The sequence below is a fragment of the Leptopilina heterotoma genome, unplaced genomic scaffold, assembly GCF_015476425.1.
Source record: "Leptopilina heterotoma isolate Lh14 unplaced genomic scaffold, ASM1547642v1 Lhet_51, whole genome shotgun sequence".
NCBI classification, from domain to species: Eukaryota; Metazoa; Arthropoda; class Insecta; order Hymenoptera; family Figitidae; genus Leptopilina; species Leptopilina heterotoma.
In genome coordinates this window covers 2521874-2534479 of record NW_025111110.1, presented here as the reverse complement: position 1 = coordinate 2534479, position 12606 = coordinate 2521874, and the positions used below count along the sequence as shown (strand labels likewise).

Sequence of the window (12606 nt, the reverse complement as noted above, 5' to 3'; positions counted from 1 at the left end):
TTTAATAGATTTTATTTTTTTAAGTTTTGTTTCAATCGATAATAACGCAGTGTATTTTTAAAATTTTTGTTTTAATAGATAACAACAGAGTGTATTTTTTTTTGGTTCAATAGATAAGAACGCAGTGGATTTTTTATTTTTGTTTCAATATTATTATTATTATCTGTTTAAAAAGAAATTAATAAAATTCATTTAAAGCATGAACCTTTCATATGTGATCCGGAATCTTCGATTTTATTCCCCTTTATTATTGCATTGCTACATGAGAAAAATATACTATTTTTATAATTAATATACATGTATATTTTGCACTTATCGAAACTTATATGAAAGGCAATTGCAATCACTTAGATTTAAAAGCGAATCTCAATCTTTTTTTTTGTCTTGTCACAGGTATTTGGAAGAATTCTGATTTTCGTACCTATTTATTTATTTATTTATTACTTATATATAAATAGCAAAAAAAAATTTATCTCTACACAATGTTCGCAAATCTGATTCTTCCGCTCAAAGAAAATAAGAAATAAATTTTTAATTTATTCCAATCATATTGCTTTAGCTTGAATTATGCGTATTTTTATCTCGCAGCTTTAATATTTCATAGCTTCGAGCTTTATTGTCAGGAAAAAAAAGAATTTTCAATCGGAAAATCTGTCAGATTTGTTGTTCATCATGTAGTTTACAATTTTCAGCTTTTGCCATGTTTTTTTAATGACAAAGCTATGTTCAACTGTAATGACATTTTTGAAAATTAGATTTATATTGAAATTCTTAGCTAAATATTATTAATATGTAATTATGTATTAAATTAGAATTTTTCTATTAGTTTTTTTTTAATTTTGATAATTGAAATAGAATTTAGAGATTTAAATAGGTAATTAAAATTAGTTTATTGCTGTTTATTAAAAAAAAAAGAAAAAACGTAAAATAATCGAAAAAAGGGCTTTAGAAAATTTTTCCCAAAATTCAATATACTATAAATATGTAATAAATTATATAATTAAAATATAATTAAAAATTATAAAGAAAATTATTTCATCTGGACAAGAATTTTCTTCTATTGAAGAAAAAGTAATTTAATTTGAAAAGAATATGAATCGACAATTTTTGTTTCATAAATTTGAAATCCAATATAAGTTTTTAGATAATTTTTTAAATAGAAAAAATTATTTTTTGAAATAATAAGAAAGAAAGTTGCTTTTGAAAAAGTTGAACGTAGTTGAGGTCACTTTTTTAAATAAGAAATCGCCTGGCATTTGAGCTCCTTCTCTTATTATTATAATTAAATTTTATATAATAAACTAAAACAAAAAGATAAATAATAAAAAAAATTCTACGTGAAAACAAAAGAAAATATTAATGATAATAATTAAATAATAAAAATGTCTTGCTTTTTTGTTCCTCTATCACTACGACTTCCACCACTATTTCGGCCCACCCAAGGCTCCATTCTCAACTCAGGTAAAATGGAGTCTTGATTTAAACGTTTAATTTACACGATTGATACGACAACAAAAAAAATAATAATAATATTAAACAGTAATTAGAAAGAGTTTCGTGAGTGGTTGAATTTTAATTGTTACAGTTATTTGCTCGTATTTACTGTAAATGTACAAAAATCTGTGTAAAAGTACAATTTTTTTTTTATAGTAAAAAGTATCGATTGTGTTTCTTCACTTTTCTCTCTCTCTCTCTCTCTCTATTTTGTTCTCTTTTGCATGGGAATGTTTAGGCATTGTATCAAGTATAGTTTTTGTAAAATATTTCTTGAATTATTTCCTCTATTTTCTTTTGTATAATTTTTTTTCTTGATAAGCTTTTGCTTAAATATTGCATTCGATCGACGCACGAAGAGACCCCTTTACTTTAGCATTTCTGATTTAATGCGGAGAATTCACCAATGTAGTAAGAGTTAATTAACTGGTATCGCGACGTAAGAGGATTAATTAAGTGAATGATTTTTTTAAATGAAAATATGATGTTTAATTATGTGCATTTTGATATACAGACAAATGTATTTTTTGTCTGCAATTGATTCTAATAAGAGACTGATAATAATAGAAAGAGATAAAATAATTTTCATAATAAATAATAATCATTATTAATTAATTTATTTATTTCTTATTTACGGACAAAAAGACTAGTAAATCGATAAATTTAATTAAATAAAATTAGCTTTTGAGTAGAGTACTTTAAAAAATACTTTAAAATTATGTATAAAAAAAAAGTACTGAAAGAAAATATAATACTGAAAATAATAATTATTATTGAAACTTATTTGAATCAATTGCACAAAAATTTTGTTCAAATACACTAAACCATTTTTTACAGACACTTGAAATTTATGACTTATGTTTTTTGTAACACTTACAGGAACTCGATTATTGTTTGAGAAAATTTGTGATTCAAAAATAAGTGACTTATCATTGGAATTATACGTTTTTTGGATTTTTTTTCATTATCTTCTATTATTAAATATACTTTCAGGTATTTTTTATTATTTTTAATTATTAATTATTTGTTATTGGTCTTTCAAATTCTTTTTACTGTTATTTATTTACAATATTAACAAAACAGATCCTTTTTTATTATTAATTAATAATTATTAATGATAATAATAATTATTATTACTATTAAATAAATATTTGTAATTTTTAAATTCTAATTTTAAATTTTAATTTTTAAATTAAAAGAAAAAATTCTCTTTGGACAAAAATTGTATTAACTCGAATAAATTAAAAATAAAATCAATTAAAAAAAGAATTAGAAAAGCAGTTCGGAAAATTGGACAAAAAATTTAGAAAATTAAAAATTAATGTTGAGAAATTGATTACAAAATTGAAAAACTTGAAAAAAGAAAATAAGCTTCCTTATATTTGGATTACAATTACATCATGATTGTTTACAAAAAAAAGCTAGTTTAAAGTCAGGAGGTACACTTTAATGATTAGTAATCGTTGATTGTTAAATTGTTAAACAAAAAGAGTAATTAGTTGTTTTGCATGTTATATTCCCAGAGAGTAAAAATTATAGTGCATGTTTATTAAAAAAAAATCCTTAAATTTTTTCTAAAAGGTAAATTAATGAAAAAAAAATAATAACCATTGACTTTAAACTAATAATTTTAAAACATATCTTTTAGTCTTGTAAAAAAAAATTTGTACCATTTTTTTTTTAAATTTTCAGAGCAAATTTGTACATTTCTTTACTTTTGTGTACAGAAATTTGAATTATCGAAAATAATGTATAAGTTTTATAAAATTGTATATAATTGAATATCTATTGTAATAATTTTTTACGTTAATGTATTATATAATTTGTTCTATTAATTTTAAATTTGTAAATAATTGTGAAACATTTTTTTTATTTGCAATTATTTTAATACTATTGTAAAATATTTCCATATACAATTATTTTATTACTATTGGCAATATTATATATCTACTATAAAAATTGTAACGAGAAATATCGACGATGAAATTGTACACAAATCTGCATTCGAGTATTTTACAACAAAATTGTAAGAAAATGTTGTAAAATATTTTTTGTATAGAAAAATATCTTGAGAATAATTTTTATTTTTTTTTTTCAATGAAAACCAAATGCAGAATTGTGATAATAGATGAATCAGGGTAATAATTTTATTAGAATCGAGAAATTGGAAATAAGTTTTCAAAATTCAGGTTGCAAATAATTATTATTTACTTTTTGAATAATAAGTATTTATTAATTTTATGGTAATTCATTTGCAATAGGACAAAAGAATAAAAGGATATATTATTTGAAGAAAACCAATTTGAAAAAAGAGAGAATGTTTTTTTCCAAAAACGACAAAATTAGATCATAGTTTCCATGATTCATCAATTTATAAGCCTGCAAACGGCCTATACTGAATATTTAATGTTTTTTTTTTTAAAAAGAATGTAGAGAGTAGTTATCATTTAGAATGTATTTTATAATCAATATACATCTGTCTCCTTTCAGCGAGACCAACATTCCTGAATCTCAACCTGAATCTCAACTCATTGACACGTCTGCAACAATCCACCTCTGCCAAGTGTAGGTGACACTCGTTGTCTGTTATTCTTTCAAATTTGTTAATTATAATTATTCGCTGTATGTGTATTACATTCGTTGGTTTTTTTTCTCGAAAATTTGAAAGAGTACATGCGACCATCTTAGCAGAGTTCTGTTTCATTTTCTCCACAAATTTTTATTTCTATTTTCAGGCTCTTAAATATTAATAATATTTTATGTTTTGCTTCTTACAATATTTTTTATTTGTCCACTAACACCATTTTAGTTTCCTTAATTTTCCAGGTAATCCACGTGTCAATAAATTATTTAAAATAATTAATTTATACATTTTAGTTTTGGGCAAACTGAAATTTTACGTTCTCGATAAATTATTTTCAAACAAAAAATTGAAGAATATTTAAATTTAACAATTAAATTAATTTTATTTAATTTTTTATTTAAATAATTGTCATAAGAAAAAAATTAAAATGGAAATTTAATTGATGTTTTGGGGAGAAAAATAATTGACACGTGGAGGATTTAATTTTAGTAGCACGTAGATTTTTTATTTGTGTAGAATTTTTAATTTAGAAGTCCATCAGTTCCGAACTGGCAGTTTTAGAGTAAAATTTTTTTTTAAATTAGATGACATTCAAGCACAATTACATGAATTTTTCACAAATTAGTTGTCATCGAATTATAGTCAGATCGGTTCTGATAGGTTGAAATTATATTACAAAAAATTGAAGATTTAAAAATATTTTCTGTAATTTGCTATTTTTTTTTTTTTTTTTTTTTTTTGAGTGTTTACGAGTTTACTTTTTCAGTAATCATCTAATTAGACATTTTTTAATTTTAGCTTCGCCTAATATGGTTGTCAGTAAATTAGGCCTACGTATGACTACGCTTCATGAAGAAACTTCGAATACAGGAAATCAATTGTCATCGCCTATTCCTGATGACGATGAAGAGAAAAGTGAAGCTGATGACGGTGACTACGAAACATACCAGGTATTATAAACAATAAATATTATTGTTCTATTATTTTTACTATTTTATTAATTTATTTCAGTCAGGAAAAACAAAATTAAATTTTCGTGGTTACCTTGTAATTTTTTTTTTGTTTGAAAATTTTTGTCTTGAAAATAAATATAATGAGGGAAAAATGTAAATGTATTTTTTGCAATTTCAGGCTCCGCCAAAATTAGTGAAACCCCTGACAACTTCTCGTACATTGGACTCTCTTGTTGAACTTCAATCAACGAAAATCAACACTCCCAGTATGAGTAGCAGTGGATACGGATCGCAAGCTGTTTCAACAACGAATCTAACTTCCGAGGACTCAATCTCAATAAAATCGATTAGCGTCGACGAGACGCCCGACACTGAATCTAGAACACTTTTTGAAAGTAAAAAACCCGAAAGAATGGACAGCTCCCTGGTGGAGGAGACGCCCGAAGAATATTATGGCGAAATAAACACGGAATTGGAAAAAGTCACTGAATTTCCGAAAACCTACGCGAAAAATAATTGTCGAACTGGTTAGTTCACTCATTGTAATTAAATTAATTAAATTACAATTTATAATTATAATATTATAATTAATTATAATTCATTTTAATTAATTTTAATGTAATAATAATTAATTTTAATTTAAGAATAATTTTTTCCCTTATATTTAATTTGTAGAAAATTCGAAAAAAACTACAGAACAAATTGGTGCTTATGTCGAGAGGGGAAAACATTGTGCGGTGATTGTTAATGAAAATGAATCGATTCATAATGAGGGGAAGAGTAAAGATGTTAATAATTCCTATGGTGACAATGAAAAAAGAAAGGAATCTGAGACAAGTCAAACATCGAATTCAGGGGATGATAGTCCCTTGGAAGGAAGTTCGATCATACAGAATAAATTATCTCCAGGAAAGGTATAAATAAATTTAATAAATAATTCCAATAAGTTAATATAATTTTTGCTTCATCATTTAATCAAAACAAAAAATTACAATATTTTAAAAATTATGAAATTAAAATAAAAAATTGGGAAATATTTTTAATTTAATTTTTTTTTCTTTCTTTTCTTTTTTGAATTACATTTTTTACTTTTGTTATTTTTAGGTTGTGAGGAGGAAGAAGACTTCGCTCAATACGGGTAAATTAACAAGTTGTCAACACAGGGCATCATTTCCTATGGTCCGTCCACATTTTTCTGAAAGTAAGGCTGCTGCTCATTTGGAGCAGACAATGCAACCATCCATGCCCTATGAGAATGGGGACACAAGTTCATCTGAGCGAATCGATGGTAATTAAAAAAAAAGGAATAACATTATTTTTTGAAAATTACTTCACTTTTAATAATATCTGATTAGAATGTAAAGAATGATTCAAGTTCAATTTTAATTTTTAATGATTTTTAGAAGACCGGAAAATTTAGTAATTAATTATATTACTGATCATCTTTTACTCGTATCTTTGAATAAATAAATTCAACTGTATAGCTAAAATAAATATTCATCTCTACTTAAATGGCTAAATGAATATTTATAGCTAAATGAATATTTATAACTAAATAAATATCTATAGCTAAATAAATATTTAAAGCTTTATAAATATTTATACATAAGTGAAAGAAATGCAAAGTTCTAAATGTAATTAATTAAAGAAATCAATCAGAAATAAATGTAAACCTTTTTCAAACAGACGATGCAAGTGAGAAAAGTTCAGTTTTTGGCTCGCGATATGATTTGACCAGAATTGAAGCACCATTGCCCGATTGGGTTGTTGTGGGTGAATCGGTTTTAATCCGCCCTTATAGTTACTCGGGCGTTATTGCGTACGTTGGTCCCACGGATTTTGCATCTGGAAATTGGATAGGAGTCGAACTTGACGCCCCCACGGGTAATTTTACTGAGTTTTATAAGGAAATTGTACTTTTTCTCTCTCTAATTTTACTGAATTTTACAAAAGGAAATTACCATTTTTCTCTTTATCTATTGTAACGTATTAATTGTGTTGATAAATTTTTAGGGAAAAATGATGGTACCGTTGGTGGTCATAAGTATTTTACGTGTCGTCCAAAGTGTGGAATTTTCGTGAAAGTCGATAAACTCATTCAAGACAAGCGAGGACGAGCTCTTCGAAATTACACTAAACAGGACCCTTCACCTCAACCTCCATCCTCATCAATGCGCCGAAGTTCTAGTAGAGGTATTTTTCTTTTGCATTCAAATATGATTTCTTAAATTTAAATTTTTAGTTAATAATTTCTACAGTTTAGCAATTTTAATTTATATGTTTCATTTATTTTATTTTTGTGTTTTAATTAAATTATAATCAATTGAATTAAATTTAATTATCATTTATTCCAACTTTGTACTTTACTAGGGAAAATTAGAAAAAAACGAGAAAAATTTTCTTTAACTTCTCTAACATTTCTTATCATTTCAAAAGAAAGAAAAAAGAAAATTAATATTTTGTTATAATCCTTACATTTTGATTATTATTTATTTTATTATTATATTTTCATTAAATTATATTCAGTGAATTTAGAATTATTTAAATGTCATTCAAATTCTGTATTTTATTGAGAGAAATTAGAAAAGAAGATTAAAGGAGAACAAAAATTTATACTTATAATCTGTTCGCAGATTTTGTTCGATTCTTTGTTTCCAAATTTTTCTCTTTAAATGAATTAAATTCTAAAATTAATAAATTGGAAATCATTGAAAACTTATGAAGTATTTATTAAAAAATTTTTAAAATAATTAAATTCCTTTAAAGGATTTTATCAAAATGTTTCAAAATAATTGAATTCTAGTAAAGAATTTTTTATTAATCAAAAATTAATGGAATTATTTCAAAGAAAGTTATTAAATTTTTTGAAAATAATTGAATTACTTTGAAGAATTTATTCAAATTTTTTAAAAATAACAATGATAATAATTTTTTAAATAATTTTTATTGAAAATTTTGTAAGTATTTAATTTTATAAAGGATTTGTTTTAAGTTTTTAAAATAATCATGTTTATTAATCCTAATAAATAATTTTGTTACTAAATTTTATTAAAATTATGGATAGAAAATTAAATTCTTTTAAAAAATTTTATTACTGTTTTCGTAAATAATTATTTTTCTGTGCAACATTTCTTTTAAATTTCTTGAAAATAATGTAGTTTGTTTAATAATTTTAATTGAAACTTTTGAAAGTAATTGAAATTTACAAAGAATTTTATCAAAACTTTTGTGAATAATTTAATTTTTTAGAAAAATTTTATTACAATTTTTGAAAATAATTGAACCTGTTCGAAAATTTTTATTAAAATTGTATAGTAAATAATTGAATTCCTGTGAAAAATTTCATTATTTATAAAAATAATTTAATTCTTATGAATAATTTTACGATTTATAAAAATAATTTAATTGTTTCGATGAATTCATTAAAATTTTTAAAAATAATTGAATTATTTCGAAAAATTTTATTAAATGTTTTTAAAAAATAATTGAAGCCTTTCGTGAAAGTTTATTAAAATTGTTTTGAAAATAATTGAATTCCTGAGAACAATTTTACTATTTTTTTTAAAAATAATTGAATCCTTTCGTGAAATGTTATTAAAATTGTTTTGAAAATAATTCAATTCTTTCGAATAATTTTTGTAAATAATGGACAAGAATAATTAATTATATACTTAAGAAGTAAATTATTTAAAATTTTAATTTGAAATTATTTAAATATTAATGCTTATAATTTTGATAATATAAAATTTTGTAATTTGCAAAATAATGATAAATGGAAAACAGCCAAAATATTTGCTAGTAAAACAAATATTCTATTATAATTTTTATTATCTGAAAATTTATTAATTTGCACAAATTTTTTAAATGACAGGCGAGGGATTACATTCTTTGCGTCGAAGTCGAAGTCGGGGAGAAGGCCTCTGGACAACTCTGACACGTTCATCACCCCGAAACAAGTAAATTATAACAACATCGCTTAAATTACATCTTCGTTTCGAATCACTAAAAACGATATCTTAACAAAAAAAAGGCTACATGTCTATAAATGATATATGTAGCAAAGTGTTTTCAGTCCCTTAGAATTTAGGGCAGCTATTGATTGTCAATAATTATAAATATTGAATGATATTAGTAACTAATGCGTATATCACAAACAAAAAGACATGTTTAACAATTCTTTTTTTTATTTTCTTTTTGTTTCTTCAAAACAGAAAAAAAACATGTAGGCGCTACATTTATTATTACTTTCTTTTTTTCTAGAATAGTATGAATGCATAATAATAATAATATTAATAATAATAATAATAATCATAATTATGTGTCGTGGGCGTAGAAACGTGAAATTTTATTAACTGATTTATAAGCATTCCACCGTATTGTTTTTTTTTTTAATTTTATTTTTTAATTAATTGGAACCGCAGAAAGTAATTTTTATTTTCATGTTCCCAAGATTGTAAGTAAATGAATAGATTCGTATTTGTGATTTAATTGTACATTTTTAAGAAATAATCAAAAGAATTTTTTGCGCTCTCGAGAGAAAAAAAAAATAGCGACATCAATATAATAGTTATAATTAAATAATACTATTAATAACAGAAAAAAAAATTGCTCTGGCAATTACCTATTGAAAGAAGGGAAAAGAAAACACAATGAAAAAACAAAGAAAGAAGAAAGTATTGCATTTTGTTTTTAACTCAGTGACTCTTTGATTAATTTAAAAAAACTTGGCGTGATATTTAAATAATTATTCGACACTTTCCATAAATTACCGAGATGGTAATTTCGAATTTGGAAAAGTGTAAAATTATTTGATTGTTTTTTTTTGAATTTTTTTTTTTCAAATAGAAAAGTCAACTACTGCGTTATGTAGTTTATTTGAAGATTTTATATGTATACAGTTGTTTCATATATTGTATTTTTTTATCACAATCTTTTTAAGTTCTAATCTTATTGTACCATACATTTTCTGTCACTTTTACTTATGTTAATTTACAAGACTATAGGACGTTAATTTATAAATACGATTTACGCTGGTCGGGGCGTTGTTAATTAATTAGTTGAATACAATTTTAATTTAAAAAAAATCAGTTTACTGTTTTTTCGATATATCGTGTGCGTTATTTAAAAAAAACAACAAAAAGGCTGCAGGGCTGCAATATTAGACTCATAAGCTTAGGGCACTAGATGATAAATTTAAAAAAAAAACGAGCTTGCTTTATTGCATTAATCGCGCTGATAAATAATTTTCCTTTCATTTTGATAGCATATTCTCAAAATATTCAATGTAATTACTACATTCATTCTCTAATACACTTGTCTGCGTACGAACTGTTTATCTATTTGATATACATATATATATATATATATATATATACATTATAATAATTATCTCAATGCGACTTGCTCATTAATTTTTTTTTTCTTTATTTTTATTCTAATTTGGCTGACCAAAACCAATGTCCTAGTCTTTTTGAATATCTTAAAAAGAGCAAAAAGTTTCAATGGAAAGGAAAAGAGAAAAATCACAATATTTTTTGATTCCATAAAAAAAGAGAGAGATAACAACGTACTAACACCGACGATAAGTTGAAAAAAACACAACAACAAATTTTAATAAAAAATTGAGATTTCAAACTCAAATTTGTCCATATTGTGCAAAAAAAATAATAATAATAAAAAAAACCATTTCTGTCCAATTAGAACAATACTAATATTATCGCTAATCAATTATATTACATGTAATATTTGTGAGCATAACGATAATCTTGCCTCGGGCGCAACGTTTGCTTATCGTACAAATTATATATGAAAAGAAAAATGAATCATTTCACGAAATGACGTTTAAAGACTTAATTATTGACCTATTGATAAATGAATAATATGAGAATATGCGAGAGAAGGAAACATTGCGACTGAAGGTATCTGTCCATTTTTTGGTAAACAAGAATGTCAAAAAAAAAACTAATAAATAAAACACAATTATCATCTATCACAGTGAAGCTGCATAGCCATATGGCATTCTTTACAAATAAAAATTTTATTTCAGTCGTAATTTCTTACTGTTTCATTTCAATTTAAACCCTAACTGATCATTTTTTTAATTTTCATAAAAAAAATATCTCTGACTTTTACCCGGAGAAAAAAAATTCAAAGGAAAAAGAAGATAATTTTTAGAAGTAAAAATTTTATTTGAAACTTTATACTTTACCTATTTTAGAAATGAAATTAATTATTTGAAATTTGAATAATATATTAGTTATAATTTTCACCAAATTTGAAATTTTCTACAATTTTTGGTTTAAAATCAGAAATTTAATTATTTCTGAAAATTGCAACTGTTTTTAACTAAAATATTTTCTAAGTTAATTATTTTAATTAGGTAATAACTTTAGAAAAGGTATTCTAGAAATTAATTATTTGAAAATAAATTTAATTTTGGAAAGTGGATATTTTCCCAATACTTTTGTTAATAATCCCTGAGAATTCTATGAATTTGCTGATTTCATTGACTTAATTATTAACTCATTTACTAATTAATTATTCTTTTTTATTTATTTCAAAAATTTTAATAAAATTCTTCTCAAGAATTCAATTATTTTCAGAAATAATAACATTCTTTGTAAAAATTCAATTATTTTTATAAATAGTTAAATTTTTTGCACAAATTCAATTATTTTTAAACAAAATTTTAATAAAATTTCACGAACGAATACAATTATTTTTAAAAATTTTAATAAATCCTACTAAACATTACAATTATTTTTTTAAATAGTAAAATCTTTGCAAAAATTCAATTATATTCAAAAAAATTTCACGAAAGAATTCAATTTTTTTCTAAAATTTTAATAAAATTCAGTAATTTAATGTTCAATTTCAATTATTAACAAACACGATTATTTTAAAAACTTGAAAGAAATTGTTCATAAAATTTAATTATTTTCAAAATTTTTAATTAAAATCATTAAAGAAACTCCATTATTTAAAAAAAATTCAAAGAATTTCTTCAAAAAGAATTTAATTAGAATTTTCGAAAATTTAAAAAAAAATTTTCGCAAGAATTCAATTATTTTCATAAATAATAAAATTCTTTAAAGAAATTCAATTATTATCAAATTTTTTGACAAAATTCTTTGCAAGAATTTAATGATTTTCAATAGGTACATAAAATTTAAAAATTTTTTTAATTTAAAAAGAAAAATTATTTGAAAAATTAGGAAACAAATTAACTTCAAATTGCGAACAGATTACCGGAATACAAAGATTATTAATATAGAAAGATAGATAGATTGATATTAGAATATTAAATACATTAATTAAAAAATTTATATATTTAAAAATATTGTTCTACTTTAATATTTAAAAAATTGTTTAACTTAACATTTTTGAAATTATCTTAATATTAAAATTTAATTATTAAAATTATTATAGACATTGGAGAAGTTTTTTTTCAAGAAAAACAACAAAATGTAGAGAAAGCAATATTTTTTTATTTGTAATGTGATTATATATAATTTATTTACTATTTTAAACAAGTTTAATTACATTACTGGAGATAGAAATTTGATGAAAAATAAA

The 12606-nt window shown here is 22.9% G+C and overlaps 1 protein-coding gene across 7 annotated transcripts in view; it reads left to right on the top strand.

Moving 5' to 3' along the window:
- LOC122507679 (kinesin-like protein KIF13B) overlaps positions 1-11084 on the top strand; it is an 80136-nt gene extending 69052 nt beyond the window's left edge. For 3 of the 7 annotated variants that reach the window (XM_043620522.1, XM_043620523.1, XM_043620521.1), the window contains 9 exons: positions 1444-1461; positions 3985-4059; positions 4877-5028; positions 5210-5558; positions 5707-5945; positions 6136-6319; positions 6718-6915; positions 7045-7224; positions 8903-11084. In XM_043620522.1, coding sequence (XP_043476457.1) covers positions 1444-1461; positions 3985-4059; positions 4877-5028; positions 5210-5558; positions 5707-5945; positions 6136-6319; positions 6718-6915; positions 7045-7224; positions 8903-8991 — 1484 coding nt within the window. In that variant the 3' untranslated portion in view covers positions 8992-11084. The remainder of the gene's footprint in view (positions 1-1443; positions 1462-3984; positions 4060-4876; positions 5029-5209; positions 5559-5706; positions 5946-6135; positions 6320-6717; positions 6916-7044; positions 7225-8902) is intronic. The other 4 variants (XM_043620528.1, XM_043620526.1, XM_043620525.1 and 1 more) reach the window with 2 other exon arrangements.
- Positions 11085-12606: the final 1522 nt, after the last annotated feature.